A 16,499-nucleotide genomic window follows, 5' to 3' on the forward strand; every position below is an offset into this window, starting at 1 on the left:
CACTCTGGTTAGGCTTTTAACCATAACCTTAAATGGCAATTTGATATCAAAGAAATTGATGACTTTGTCTTCCATGTAATGGAGATATAATTAAATTAAATTATTTAGTTCAATAACAGTTAACACATTTACTCCTTTCAGCTGATGCTTTTATCTCTGGCCATAGCCATGTGACATAGCAATCCTTGAAGTTCCTAGAGTTCAGTACTAACCATCTCCATTTAAAAAGAAATACATTGCAAGTAATATGATTTGGCACTTGATCGTGTGTAGCACAGCAGAAATGCAATGACGTACAATATTCCTCAAATAACTAATTTCAAAAATATTTAACCTACAAATATGGAGGATGGTTCAGTAGACATACACATACACATGTACATGCACATACATAAGGCATGGCCAAACTTTGGCCCTCCAGGTGTTTTGGACTTCAACTCCCACAATTCCTAACAGCCTACCGGCTGTGTGTATCTGATTGAGGAGGAACAAGCTGAAGATCAATCCCGACAATACAGAGGTCCTCCTGGTCGATCATAAACCTGATCGGGGTATAGAGTGGCAACCTGTGTTGGACGGGGTTACACTCCCCCTGAAGCCACAGGTCCGCAGTTTGGGAGTCCACTTGGATTCATCGCTTACGCTTGAGGCTCAGTCATCGGCGGTGACCGGGAGGGCTTTTGCACAATTGAGACTCGTGCGCCAACTGCGACCGTACCTCGCAAAGGCTGATCTGGCCGGGGTGGTCCATGCCTTGGTCACCTCTAGATTGGACTACTGTAATGCGCTCTACGTGGGGATGCCCTTGAAAACGGCTCGGAAATTCCAACTGGTCTAACAGGCAGTGGCCAGGATGTTAACTGGTGCTTCTTACAGAGAGAGGTCAACCCTTCTGTTCAAGGAGCTCCACTGGCTGCTGTTTATTTTCCGAGCCCAATTTAAGGTGCAGGTGCTTACCTACAAAGCCCTAAACGGTTTGGGACCATCCTACCTGCGTGACCGCATCTCCGTTTATGAACCCATGCGCTCATTTCGTTCATCCGGAGAGGCCCTGCTCGTGATTCCGCCTGCATTGCAGGCACGTTTGATGGGGACGCGAGACAGGGCCTTTTCTATGGTGGCCCCCCGACTCTGGAACACCCTCCCCAAAGATCTTAGACAGTCTTTAGAAAGAACTTGAAGACCTGGCTGTTCCGATGTGCCTTTCCAGAATAGGAAACTCCAACAACAAGTCCCAGATGCACTTTATTAGAATTAAAATGGCTGCACACTGCACTTACCCTATAATCCTTACATATCCGAACGGATCTCCCTCTACGTCCCACCTCGGAACCTAAGATCTTCCGGGGAGGCCCTGCTCTCGACCCCGCCTTTATCACAAGTGAGATTGGCGGGGACGAGGAGCAGGGCCTTCTCGGTGGTGGCCCCCCACCTGTGGAACTCACTCCCCGGGGAGATTAGATCGGCAACGTCCCTTCTTTCATTTAGGAAAAAGTTGAAAACCTGGATATGGGACCAGGCATTTGGACATCAAGGCAGCTAAAGAAAGACCTGATGACGAGCTGGAATTTGACGAGACGGAATGGATTTACGAAACTTCGAACGCTGAGCTCAGGATTAGCCTACTACTGTGTTACTGTATTTTTGTGTAGTGATGTTTTTAAATTTTTAATATGTAATTGTTTAATTTGCTTATATATGTATGTATATGTGACAAAGGCATCGAATTGTGCCTTCCTCTGTAAGCCGCCCTGAGTCCCCCCCGGGGGTGAGAAGGGCGGGGTAAAAGTGACGGAAATAAATAAATAAAATAAAAATATCACCTGTCACATCAGCACTTTTAATTCTGTACCCATTACTCTGGCCCGGCCCAGTTTTATTGTGTCTTGGTGTATTGTTTATTGCTTGTTGTTTAATATTGATTTAATTGTTTTTAATTTGCTTTAGGTTTTGTTTTGTTATGTTGTGTTTTGAGGCCTTGGCCTTTGTAAGCCGCATCGAGTCCTTCGGGAGATGCTAGCGGGGTACAAATAAAGTTAATAATAATAATAATAATAATAATAATAATAATAATAAATGTTGAAGTCCAAAACACCTGGAGGGCTGAAGTTTGTCCATGCCTGACATACATACAACACATATTAAAAACATCAATAAAGATATTTATAAAATCAACTCATGTGTGCATATTTACCATTTTGCGTTAATACTTAGCTTGTAAACATCAACAGAAGAAGTTTGTGGGCCACTGTGGAAGATACGATTAAAGATTGGAAAAATTAACTATTGCTTTTGTATTCCAATTCTCAGAATTTGCCACCCAACATCTAAACAGCCCATGGTAATCTCTTCTTATCCCAAGATAATTTCCCCAAGAAAATAGGCTGGGTTCATGAGTCGTTTATTAGGAATTGCTTAATAATAATAATAATAATAATAATAATAATAATAATAATAACAATAACAATAACTTAATTTGTACCCCGCTACCATCTCCCCAAGGGACTCGGTGCGGCTTACATGAGGCCAAGCCCGCAGTACATCAATAAACAAAGGCAATAACAAATAATCAATACAAAACAGTTAAAATAAATCTCATAAACAAAAATACACAATACACAATAACAATAACATACAAGCATTTAAAAACCTATGGCCGGGCCAAATGTAATAATTAAAATTTAAAAATAATGCTGGGCATGAACAAGGTATGGTATAACTAGGAAAGGGTTTTCAAAGAAAGATGAAGGCATGCAGACAATCCTAAATCAATATTAAAGTGCATTTGAGGACATATTGCTAAGGGTTTTCCTTATTCTGGGAAGACACACTGGAACAACCACATTTTCAAGCTCCTCCCAAAGACTGCCAGCGTTGGGGCATGTCTGATGTCCTTGGGAAGTGAGTTCCATAGTAGGGGGGCCACCACCGAGAAGGCCCTCTCCCTCGTCCCCACCAATCTCGCCTGCGAAGGAGGTGGGAGCGCGAGAAGGGCCTCTCCAGATGATTGAAGAGATCGTATTGGTTCGTAATAGCACATCCTAGAAAACCCTGCAATTGCAGATGCAATAGTAAGAGCTTGTTAGTACCTCCATCCCTGTGCCAAACAGCTCCTCGATGGTGCCAATCCATTTGTGCCCCTTTCAAAGGCATTTAGCAGCAGACAGAAAGGTTGGCGTCAGCCTGTATCTTTCCTTTCATTACATTTGCATTAAACATGTTAGACTGCTCTAGAAATAGGACCTGGAGGGTACGTTTCAACTCTCTGTAATTAATATAACTTGTGTATCATTTTCATGAACCATTTGGATGCCAAAGTGCGGTTTGATGGACAGCCTGCACTGATTCTGCAGTATTTGCACCGTAATGTTATTCCACCCAAGGGTGAGGGTGAGTGATGGGAGGAGAAATTATCTCGGCTTCTTTCTGCCAGAATGAGTTCACATTAGGGCTCCCGCCTGATTTAAATAGGTCTTAAGCCTTCTTTGGGAGTATATAATTCATCATTACATCTGGAGGCTCTCTGTGTGGTTTTTCAGAATTCCAGATCTCTTAGAGCAGTGGTTCTTGAGCTATTTGATTATGGGGACCACCAGTGTATTCCCAGGGACATGCACCATATGTGTGCCCATTGGCTACAGTTTTCTCTCTCTTTCCTGGAAAATCTCCATTGGTTATTTATTTATTTATCGTGTCAGGCAACCAGACAATTGTATTACATTTCTAACAGAACAAAACAAACAAACAAACAAACAAACAAACAGACAAAACACAAAATTTGCAAGCTTGGAAGTTGATTAAATGCCCTTTGACCAGTAGCTGGCCACTTGGAGTGCCTCCAATGTTGCCGCAAGAAGGTTCTCCATTGTGCATGTAGCAGGGCTCAGGTGGCATTGCAGCAGGTGGTCAATGGTTTGCTCTTCTCCACACTCGCATGCCGTGGATTCCACTTTGCACCCAAGTCGCCCAGTCCTCTGTGTACCCAGGGGGGAGTCTCTCATTTGGTATCAGCCATTGGTTGAGGTTCTGGATTTGAGCCTGCCACTTTTGGACTCTCACTTGCTGAGGTGTTCCAGCTAGTGTCTCTGTAGATCTTAGAAAACTATTTCTTGATTTAAGTCGTTGACGTGCTGGCTGTAACCCAAACAGGGGATGGGCTGGAGATGTCCCTGCCTTGGTCCTTTCACTATTGGCTGCTACTTCGCAGCGGATGTCAGGTGGTGCAATACCAGCTAAACAGTGTAATTTCTCCAGTGGTGTAGGGCGCAGACACCCCGTGATAATGCGGCATGTCTCATTAAGAGCCACATCCACTGTTTTAGCATGGTGAGATGTGTTCCACACTGGGCATGCATACTCAGCAGCAGAGTAGCATAGCGCAAGGGCAGATGTCTTCACTGTGTCTGGTTGTGATCCCCAGGTTGTGCCAATCAGCTTTCGTATGATATTGTTTCTAGCACCTGTCTGTCCCATTACCTTCACAGGGACGTATGGTAGGAACGTGAGAGGCATGGCCTTCTCAATAGCTGCTCCCAGGCTCTGGAATTTCTTTCTCAGAGTAGCTGCCTTCCTTGTTATCTTACTAAAGGCAGGTTAAGACTGTATAACATTATATAATATAAATTGAATATCAATAATAACCACTACCATCTGCATTGGTAAATGTCTAAGAGACCGTCATCATCCTAGGGACCACTAGTTTGAAGGGCACTGATGTTATTTATTTATTTATTTATTTTATTTCAAACATTTATATCCCGCCCTCAGGGCAATTTACAACTGGCAACCATTAGATGCCAAACAAACAGTAGCAATAAAATCACAATTAAACATTAGTTAAAAACAACACATTATAAACATCCATTTTAAAGGATAAACAAATCCAGAACGAAATCCAAGTCCAGAGTCATAATCTGAGGTCTGTACATTGTCAATCACATTAACCGTTTACATTAGGGCATCAACATAATAAAGACTCACGCTATGGACTAAGATTGGCGCGAATCAGACTTCAGTTTAGCAGGCTGAAAAGTGACAAATATTTAAATACATTGAATTATTAGTCCCAATTAGAGTAGACCTACTAAACTAGTGGGAACTTGATAAGTCAATTCTTAGGCAACTTCCATTGATTCATAGGGGCAGTTCTCCTTGGGAGTAAATGTTGGATTTAGGTCTCAGGCTGCAAGTGATTGGCTGGAATCCTGCCATTTGTTTCAACTAAAGTAGACACATTGAATTAACTGTTGCATGATGAGTCAAAATGTAAGTAAATCCAATTCTTTCGATGACTCTACTCTAGTTGCAACTAAGAATAGGATTTAGGATGTAGGTCACTGCTGATACAATCTAGTTTAGCTCAACTTTTACTAGTCTCTTTCGTAACCTAACCGCTATTATAGTAAAATAAAACAAACTTGGAGATGGTTTAACCTAGAACTTGTTAAAGGAGAATAGATTTTGATTTAACTTATTGATGGTGAGAGCAGTTCAGCAATTGAACCACTTGCCTAGAGAGGTGGTGATGTCCATTTATCTGGACATTCCCAAATGAGACTGGACAGCTACTTGCTAGGGAATGCTTTTGCTGGAGATTCTGCATTGAACGGGAAGATAGACTCAGTGGCACAAGAGGTTCCTTCTTTAGGTTTGGACTAAAACCTGAAGCAGAATAACCACGCAACTGACATTGAAGTCACCCAGGGTGTGTAATCCCATTATTGGATAGTGTGCTGTCACGCGCTGGGCCTGTGAAAGAGTCTGTAGACAGGACATGTTTTCTGAATGCTCAATGGGACGCTGGGGGTGCCTCGGCTGAGAGGCCTTTCGGATTTCCCCACACAAGGTTCTTTTAAAGACTTAGAAAGCTCAACTAAGTTTTTATTGTTGCTTAAATCTTCAATAAATCAAACAACTACTTCAAGGCTTTGAATCAACTGGTGGCTTGTTTAAATCTTGTCCACAAGGGACAGGAAACTTTCTTCATAAACTGTTTCTTCCTTCTATAAGGGAAATCCTTGACCCTTCCTTGGGCAATCTATATTTAGGCTTTGCTGGTGTGGGGCGCCTATACCCGGTTCCAATTTGCATTATGGCTGCCACGAGAGGTCCTTACCAGGCCAAAGTCTCTGTGTAGATTTCCAAGAGGAAAGAAGTCCGTTGTTTCCCAGCGAAGGCTGGCTGAAAAACTGTGGAGTTGCATTTCTCCAGCAAAGAGCTGGCTGTGGAGTTGTGGAACTAAATTCCCCAACAAAGGCTATGCTGTAATTCTCTGTAGAGCTGTGGGACTGGATCCGCCCAGCAAAGCTTTAAAAGACGAAGGTGGAACTGATTCACGTCCTGTACAAAAGGCTTCTCTGTGAACTGACCTAGAGGTTCCCCTTTCCCCTCCTTAACCCAGAAAAAGGGGCAGAACTAAAGAACATAATGATAATTGATGGGCCATTGGCCCTATGATTTCAAACCAAGGGAAGCCACCTTATTGCAAAATGCATGGAACTTTGAAATACCTGCAAACACTCAATAGAAAGGAAAAGAAGTTGGAGCTCCTGGTACAGCCGTACCAGCACAGATAGTTTTTTTTAAGGCAGAGATATTTGTATTTGAAGTTCTCAATATGTCAAGACATTTTTCCTCCCATGGGAGAAGATTCACATGGAATTTATGCTTGTGTATGAACCTGATTGTGTTTTGACATCTTCTGGGGAGACTTTTGATACAGCCAATGATACAATCAATAAAACGTACATTCCATCTTCTGGGGAGGTGCTTCCTTCTGTCCCATCACCTTCACAGGGACGTATGGTAGGAACGTGAGAGGCATGGCCTTCTCAATAGCTGCTCTCAGGCTTTGGAACTTCTTTCTTAAAGTAGCTGCCTTCCTTGTTATCTTACTAAAGGCAGGTTAAGACTGTACAACATTGTATAATAAAAATGTAATAAAAATTGAATATCAATAGCAACCACTGCCATTGCATTTTGGTATCCTTTAGAGATGCCATATGAAGTCACCCTTTTCTCTTTCTTCCCTGTAGTGAGTCAGATGGCAACCCCAGCACAGAAGATGAGTCCAGCAAGGGCCAAGAGGACTTATCTCCGCATTCTCTGGTCGGCACTTCAGATGGCACCGCCGGTTTAACCCTTCCTAGCCATATGGAGCCAGTCTACATGCAACAGCTTGGAAACTCCAAAATATCTTTAAGCCCTTCAGGAGTCTTGTTGAATGGAAACTTGGTGCCTTCCAGCCCTTCTCCTGTTTTTCTTAATGGCACGTCTTTCATCCAGGGACCCAACGGTGTCCTCCTCAATGGGCTTAATGTGGGGACCTCACAGGCGTTGTCATCCGCTTCACCCAAAACATCCTCAAATGAATTGAGCAATGGTGTTTCCATGACGGACATCTTAGCCCCTTCTCCGGAAGACGTGAAAGACTTCAAAATCCTCCAGACTTCCTTGGCCAACTCAATCGCCTCATCTTCATCGTCAACGACAACAACCTACAGCCCCAATTCTGTCCCGATCTCTTTCCCAGGATTGATACCCAGCATGGAGGTGAAACGGGAAGAAAGTGAAGAAGCCATAGCTCCACAAGACAGCAGTTCTGTGGTTACTTTTACGGCTCCTGTCCAAATAAACCAATATGGTGTTGTTCAACTTCCTAATTTGGCAACCAGTGGTCAGCTCCTTAATGGAGGCATCAGTTTTTCTCCAATGCAACTGCCATCGGTTTCAGTACCAACCTCCCAAGGTAAAAACCCTGTTATGTATTGGTTGCTGCAGCTGGTGCTTTTTCTCCTCCTCCTTGATTATAATGTTAAACTTACTGTATTTCTTTACCTTATTTTTATTTTGCCTTTCTCCCAGTATAGAGACTAACGAATTGGGGGGGGGGGGGGGGGAGTTGTTTACAGAGATTTTTTTAAAAAGTTGTGTTCTTGCCCATGTCTTTGTAATTGTGCGTATATAATGGATGGGGCAACTTTCTCTGCATGAACGGTATGCCTCTAGCTTATAGAATGGAATACAGCATGCCTGTCACATCTACTGGGGTTGGAGTGCAAGGCTGCTGTTAAAAGGGAGTAAACCTTGAGTAAACTGTTTTTTGTGTTGTTGTAGGTTTTTTGAACTGTATGGCCAAGTTCTAGAAGCATTCTCTCCTGACATTTCACTTGCATCTATGGCAGCCCTCCTCAGAGATTGTGACCTCACAACCTCTGAGGATGCCTCCATAGATGCAGGTTAAATGTCAGGAGAGAATGCTTCTAGAACATGGCCATACAGCCCGAAAAACCTACAACAACCCAGTGATTCTGGCCATGAAAGTCTTCGACAATAAACTGCTGTTTTCTACCTCTGCGGGAAGATTCCTAGAGAGGAGTTCACTCTGTTAATCTCTATATCAGAACCTTTCAAACTTTTCATGTGGGTGACATGCTTTTTAGACATGCATCCTTTCACAACACAGTCATTCAGTTTTACTTGCAAACTGGAAGGTAAACCAACCCGAAATAAGAGTTTTATACAATGTATTGTCGAAGGCTTTCATGGCTGGAATCACTAAGTTCTTGTGGGTTTTTTCGGGCTATATGGCCATGTTCTAGAGGCATTTCTCCTGACATTTCGCCTGCATCTATGGCAAGCATCCTCAGATGCAGGCGAAACGTCAGGAGAAATGCCTCTAGAACATGGCCATATAGCCCAAAAAGCCCCACAAGAACTTAGTTTTATACAATGTGTGTGTATTACTGCAACTCACTCAACACATTGTGCAAATTATAAAAGTTATAACAGTACCTGCACTTGAACAGCACCAGCAGTCCACTCCAGTAGTGATTAAACCTCTCTGGAAGTTTTAAAACAGAGGTTGGATGGCCACAGTTACTCACAGGTGTTGATTTTGCATTCCTGAAGAGAGTTGGACTAGATGCCCTTTGGAGGTCTCTTCTTCCTCCTCCTCCATGCTCTCCTCCTCCTGCAGCTGTGGCTGGGGTGCTGTTTGGGTCGGTGCCATTGAGGGCAATGTGGAGAGCTGAGGATGACAAGAGGAGGAGCATGGTAGAGCCCCAGGCTTGGGCTTGGCACTGCCCCGAGTGGCCGCAGCTGCTGCTCCTGCTTCCTTCTCTTCCTCTTCTCCTCTGCCAGGGGCAGCCAGTGCACTCCCTCACCAGGCAGCCTTTGTTTCTAGAGCAAAACATTTTTCGTGCAACACACCTGTGGACTAGAAGGTGACACACTGGTGTGTTGCAACACACGGTTTGGAAGGCTCTGCTCTTGATCCTCCAGCACAACTCCGTAGTCAACTTCTGACCTTGTAGCTGAATGGGGATTCATGCTTCCTTTCCACTCTGGTAGCCTTTCCAAATTTTGCAGATTTTGCTACTGGGTGTTCGTGATGTTTTTTTCTTCCTTGAAATCAACAAGGAATTTGCATATGTTGGGGGGGGGGGATCAGTTACACTACAAATACATCTGGATGAATAGTATTGTCATAGTGTATTGTCGAAGGCTTTCATGGCCAGAATCACTGGGTTGTTGTATGTTTTTCGGACTGTATGTCCATGTTCTGGAAGCATTCTCTCCTGAGGTTTCACCTGCATCTGTGGCAAACATCCTCAGAGGTTGTGTGGCAAGCATCCTCACAACCTCTGAGGATGCTTACCACAGATGCAGGCAAAACGTCAGGAGAGAATGCTTCTAGAACATGGCCATACAGTCTGGAAAAACCATTGTCACAGTGCTTTTGTTAAAATATAGGTGATACTCAGTTGGCCATTTTCTTCCAGTGTTCTTAAATGCACTTCTCTCCAAAGGCCATAAAAGTATTAAAATAGCTCCATGATGCCAATTACAATTAATGCGTGTCTGTGTTTGCATGTGTTTATTTCAGTTTTAAACCCTGCTTTGTCGGATCTTTACTCGCCTATTTTCTAATGCTAGTTGGATCCCCCAGGAATGTCTCCAATGTTAGGCTCAGAGAGGAGAAAACAATAATTAAGCCAGTCTGGTCCAAAGCCTTTTAAGGACTTTAAAAGTCAAACCAGCTTTTTAATAATGGGTCAAAACACATTGGAAGTCAGTCTATGAAAAATTGTCTTCATATACAGACTTTGAATTGCATCAGTATATAAGTTTTAATAACCCAAGGGTTTCCGAATCTCCAGACCCTGTAGTTTCTCCCCCAACCTTTGACGGAGAGCCTGGGAAGTCGTTTCCAGCATCACCAACTGGGTGAGATCCCAGATTTTTCAAATATCGCTTTGTTCTTTGATGGGGTAGGATTTCATTGCCACGCCTTGCAAAGACTAATTTGGCTATGATGACTGGCATGGTCAACATGAAGTTGTGTTTCTTTTTTTGGCATCTGAATCTCCTTTGTTATTTAAAAGACAGATCAAAGTCTCAGAGAATGGATTCCTTCTTTGTTTCAGTCCTTGCAGTCTGGCTTCTCATAATCTTTGGGAAGCACCTCCAAAACTGACAATAGTAGTGTCACAAAGCCAGAACTGGGAAAAAATAGTCATTTGGACCATAACGACAGAATCCCTAAGTTTGTGTGACTGATGAGGGATTCTTGGAGTAGTAATCCAAAAAGTTTATTTCCTCCTAACCTCAGTATAAAACTGATACCAATCAGTTTATAGATTATATCGCCATACATTTGGGAGATTTCTCTCTGAAGATAAAGCAGAAAAATCCAGATTCTTTGTATATAAATTAAAGGCAACAAACTCAAACTTTAACTGGTTATTTCAAAACAAAATGCCAGCCTCCAAAATTTAGATCATCAGCCAAAAGCAGGCCCACAGTTCCCATTGAAATACTAATAAGTTTATATTTGTTAAAATTGCTCTTCATTTTAATTATTGTATTGTTTTTAAGTGTATTTTGCATTACAAATAAGATATGTGCAGTGTGCGTAGGAATTCATTCATTCATGTTTTTCTTTCAAATTATAACCCGGCCCTCCAACAGTTTGAGGGACCATGAAATGGCCCTCTGTTTAAAAAGTTTGAGGACCCCTGATCTAAAGAGTTGAAAATAAATCCATTAAAAATGTAGAAGTTGATAATACAGCACACTATGAAGAGCCATAGCTGTCAGATACTACAAACCTGTCCAAATAGGAAAGCTTCTATTTCCCAACAAAAGAACAACAAGGAGGGAGCATGCTTGGGAAGAGTGGCTGCAAATAATGAAAAGACTGTGAACAAAATCACTGTGTTAACTAAATTGAAGTCTTGTGTACCCTGTTCTGGTTTCATTCCCCTTTCTACAGTTGGTGTAACCTCAAAACTAGATTACTACCCTTTGTGTTAGATGTCAATTGAGACTGATTCGGAAGTTGCAGCTAGTAAGCCCGCCCTAATCCTCTGGGATAGTTCCTTATTTTTTGTTGTGTTGCTATTTGCCATCAAGTTGACTTCAAGTAATGGTAATCTCATAAATAAGAGACCTTAGCTGCATGTTGTCCAACAAGCTAAGTTCAAAGGTGGAGCTCCCGGTGGCGCAGTGGGTTAAACCCCTGTGCCGGCAGGACTGAAGACCGACAGGTCACAGGTTCGAATCCGGGGAGAGGTGGATGAGCTCTCTCTATCAGCTCCAGCTCCTCATGCAGGGGCATGAGAGGAGCCTCCCACAAGGATGATAAAAACATCCATTCATCTGGGCGTCCCCTGGGCAACGTCCTTGCAGACGGCCAATTCTCTCACACCAGAAGCAACTTGCAATTTCTCAAGTTCAAAGGTTCCATGATAGTATACAAAGCTCACAAAATCTTAGAAAAGAAGTGAACAATGAAGCATGACATCTTGGTACATGTATGGTTGTGAATCTGGACAGTGAAGAAAATTATTCATAACTTTAGTTCTCATTTTCTGGCCACAGTTGTTCCTTCCTCTCCAAAGTACTTGAAAGCTTTGTATACTGTTATCAAAACTTGGAACTCATCCTGTGCAAGGACCAGGACACAATGTTTGACTTCTACTCTCCAACATTTCACAGTTGGAAACTAGGGTACAAGTGACGGAGGAGCACCATCAGAGTTTTCTCTCTCTCTGATTTTGTTTGTTTTTTTGAGTGAGATTTGGGTCTTAAAGTGAACATTATCACTTTTCTAAGCTTCTAAGAGTGAAAAAAGGATCTTTAACAATTAAAAATCACATACCATGCAAAAATAATTCACTTTGAAGGCTACATATTATTCAAGGGAATACATTTTGCTTATGCTTTCTCCCTTACCATCCTGATGCTCAGGAGATACTTAGTGAGAACAAAAGCAAGATCACACAAATGGTTTTCAGGCTCCGGTTTTCACCATCATACTTAGAAACTGGAAATATCAGCTGTCAGGCTGGCTTTGACATATGGCAACCTGTATTATTTGCAGAGAATTTAAGATAGACATCTTAAATTCCTAGCCAAAATCTTTACCACCATAATATCAGTTAGTTGGGTACAGTATAGAGTCTTGGATATATGTGTGCATTCTGTTGTCGAAGGCTTTCATGGCCGGAATCACTGGGTTGCTATGAGTTTTCCAGGCTGTATGGCCATGTTCCAGAAGCATTCTCTCCTTATGTTTCACCCACATCTATGGCAGGCATCCTCAAAGGCTGTGAGGATGCCTGCCATAGATGTGGGTGAAACACCAGGAGAAAATGCTTCTGGAACACGACTCGCAGCAACCTATATGTGTGCATGTTTTATAATCCCAATGTGATAGTCCCATAAATCACTTTTGATTTCATGGTAAAAATCTTTTCTGTAACTATAGGCTGAACTATATCTGAACTTTTTATATATCTGAACTTATTTTTTGGGGAAGTTCTACTTCAGAAGTCAAAGGAGCCGCAGATGTATGCCTGTGTAAGAGACCACACAACATTAAGACTGTTTTGCTTTGTTTTGTTCCTTTCTCTCCCACCACAGGCAATATTTCCTTAAACCAAAGCACACCCAGCAGCGGCACCTTTACAAGTGACTCTACAACTGCCCAACAAGGGAAAGTGTTTTTCAGCTCACTTGCTCCCAGCACGGTGCTGTACACGGTCCCGAATTCGAGCCAGGCCATCGGACCAGTCAAACAAGAAGAACTGGAAGCCAGCTTGGTGTTTTCTCAAGTGATGCCTCTTGGCCAAAACTCCCAGCTCCCTGTTAGCCTTCCACCTTCAGACAGTCTTTCTGGTGGAGGTCTTCAGACAGGCGGCACCTCCTTAGTTAATGTGACTCTGCCGCCGAACTTCTCCTTGGGACCTTCTTCTCTTTTGAGTGCGGAGGAACTCAATTCGGTAGTGTCGGAGAGTTTGCCCATTTCAGCTCCTGCAACAAGCGGGACGACTGTGGTTTCTGTTGGCAATGCCAACTACACGACACTCCAGAACTGCTCTCTCCTGCCCAGCCAGGATCTGATGCCCCTTTCCCCCATGCAGCCGACGTTAGGAGGGATCGGCCTGGCCAGTAGCAATCACGTTGGACCTCTCCCCTCCGTGCAAGTTCACCCCCATTTTACACGAGAGCAGCGGTTAATCCTGCAGTCCATCTCCAACCTCAAGGAAAACTTCTTACCCGATCCTGATAGCAAATCGGTTAGCGGCTCCATGATGCTGGATTCGAAAACCAAATACATCATGAGTAACATGGTTGACGCCATCTGCGAGGAGCTGGAGGCAGACAAAAAACAGCTGGCCAAGCTCCAGACTGTAGAGATGGACGAAGATATGCAAGATTTGTAAACTACCGAGCCCCAAATGACAATGACACTTGTTTGATTTGCTTTTTCCTCACAAGGGCCCTGGCTTCTCATGCAGGGTCTAGAAGCACAGAGTGTTGTTTTTCTTATCTAATCAAAAATATACACACTAGACAATTTTCCTCCCTCTAAAAAAGCTTACTTGAAGGGTCCACTTTAGATAAGTGGGCATCTCCATTAGGAATTGGGGGGGGGGGGGGGGGTTGCCATGTGTTGTTTGCATGAGATCACACTTTTGTGACACCGGCTTTAGAGGAACTCGTAATACGGAAGTATCACTCAGACAAAGGATGGTCTGCTGCAGGATGGATTGACTTACTAATATTATCCAAATAGTTTCATTAGATTTGCAACACTTCAATGTATTTTCTAAAAAATATATCCTCTGAAATATTAAATAGGAACAATAATCATCTTTCTAAAGAAAAGACTGGGGAAGAAACTTGCTTTTTCAGTCTGGAAGTAAGTTTACTTGTAGACCATGGGCATTGACAGAGATGGACTTTCTTTTTGGTTTTGGTTTTAATTACTATCCTAGATGATACCTCACTATCTACTGTTACCTTCTTGGTTGAGGTAGAAAGCAAGCACAATCACAACTAACAATTTTTTCCCCCATTTCCCCCTCTATGTATGTTTTCCAGAAGCATTTAAATGTTCTACCCTCACGATGTTTGGAGTTTCTGAAATGTTACAACTCTTTCTAAGGTTTTAGAGTCAGTGGAGTGGCAGAAGTAGTCAAGGAGGCTCTTTTAGGACTTGGAATTGGGCAACCCAGAATATTTTGCTTTGTGTATAAATTGCTCGAAAGGGAACTCAAGTTATTATTGGTACAATAAGTTCTGTTTATAGTTTTTGATGTCCCTTTATCGTTTTTTGAAGTGTTGGAAAAGTCCAGTTTTTCTGATGGCTTAATTTATTGTGTGTGTGTGTGTGCCACCTCACCCCTTTGGTAGAGGTTCAAGAACTGAATTTTGGGTAATTTAGAGTCTGGACAAACTGGTACTTATGCTTGATGCTAGAATATGAACAAATGCATTTTGGAGATTCTTTGATATTTTCCTCCACTCTCTATAGAGCTGCGCTTTCTGTTTTGGTTTTGACTAATGTTACAATATTTATGTTGTTGTTTTTTTTTTAAAATCCCACAGTGCCTTTTTCCCTAGTGGCCTTATATCCTCGCTATGACAAGCACAGTTAACATGAATTGAAATATCTCCTCTGCAACAAAAAGCATTTGAACTTGATTCCTAAATGTTTTATTTACATGTGCAATCCCATGGAAATAAGTATGACTTCTCCGATAAATTAGAAAAGTGTCTTAATGGTCACTGAGAGTGAATTTGCCCTACTGGTATAAAAAAGGAGGGGATAAATAAGTCCTCAAAACTAGGATAAGCTTAAGAGACAGAAGGATGTATTAAATGCAGTGTACTTCCTATCCACTGAAATTACAGGTACGATTCCAGTGGTTGGGCCAAAATCATATTATACCAGTCTTTGGATGTTGTAGTGTTATGTACATCCGAGTTTTAATTTGCAAGAAAAATAGCACACCTAAAAGTGAAGGAAAGAGCAGGTCTTGGAAAAAAATATTACAGTTGGACAGCCCTATACATGGATTCTGCATCCACAAATTCAACCAACCTCAGCTCAAAAATATTCCAAAAAGAAATAAAAAAATTCCACTGATTTTGCCATTTGACACAAAGGATACCATTTTATCAAACCATTGTATATAATGGGACTTCAGCATCCATTGATTTAGGTATCCACTGTGGTGATTGTCTTGGAACCTAACTCCATCCAATACTAGGGTTTGGCTGTATTGCCACACTGGGAGTTACGGTCCAAAAAGTAATGTTTCCAAGCTCTGAGAAAAGTAGTTCTTGGGAAAAGGCTAATCTCCTATTCAGTCTGCTATTTCCAAAATTGGGATCCCTTCAAAGGGGGGGAGGGGGTTGTGTAGTAAGTGTACATGTGCTGTAGTCAACCTAGAATGGTGTTATGGTCTATTCTTTACATAGATGGCCTGGATTTTACTTTTTGGCTGGAGCCCTTTTGGTTACTTCCAACAAGAGTAGCACCAAAGTCAACATTTAGCATCAGCAATGATAAGCACAACTATAACATTTAATAACATTGCACATGACCACAAAAGAATGTTTCCTGGATTAAAAACCCCAACTCTCCATATGACTCCCCAAATCCACCCAACCCTCTTACCACCCATTAAGCCTTCCAGATGTTGTTGGGATGTCATGTGGCATCAGTGGCAGCTGATAGATCTCATGATGGTGGAACAGTGAAGGTACAGGTTTTGGATAGCTTTGAAGGAGCTATCCAAGGTGGTGAACTTACTGTATGGAGATGAGTCAGATAATGTCTGAACTAAAACTTGAAATGGACCCAATTCCCCAACATATAGGATCCACCATCAACATAAGATGCAAGATAGTGGTGGAATGTTGTTTGCATTGCAGGAGATAAGAATTATGTACAGCTTCCCCCTACTTCTAATGCAGTTGCACTGACCAGCCTATCCAGTGGTGAGAAATACTGGGAGCCACATTCCCAACAACATCTGGAAGGCTTCATGATTTGCACCTCTGTTGTGTATCAAAAGAAATCAGTCTAGGTTTCTCCTCCAAAGCTAGATGAAGATAAAAGAACTGCCTTTCATGTGTGTCAAGCCAACAATCCATCAGCCATGTTAGTTGAGAATGGATGGGTTTTAAGTCCTATACATACG

General features: G+C 42.3%; 1 protein-coding gene across 1 annotated transcript in view; it reads left to right on the top strand.

Moving 5' to 3' along the window:
* SIX4 (SIX homeobox 4) overlaps positions 1-13,944 on the top strand; it is a 31,900-nt gene extending 17,956 nt beyond the window's left edge. Inside the window, exons 2-3 of the mRNA XM_060754076.2 lie at positions 7,035-7,747; positions 12,928-13,944. Of these exons, the coding sequence (XP_060610059.2) occupies positions 7,035-7,747; positions 12,928-13,730 (1,516 nt within the window). The 3' untranslated portion in view covers positions 13,731-13,944. The remainder of the gene's footprint in view (positions 1-7,034; positions 7,748-12,927) is intronic.
* Positions 13,945-16,499: the final 2,555 nt, after the last annotated feature.

Source organism: Anolis sagrei, chromosome 1, assembly GCF_037176765.1.
Source record: "Anolis sagrei isolate rAnoSag1 chromosome 1, rAnoSag1.mat, whole genome shotgun sequence".
Taxonomy (NCBI): Eukaryota; Metazoa; Chordata; class Lepidosauria; order Squamata; family Dactyloidae; genus Anolis; species Anolis sagrei.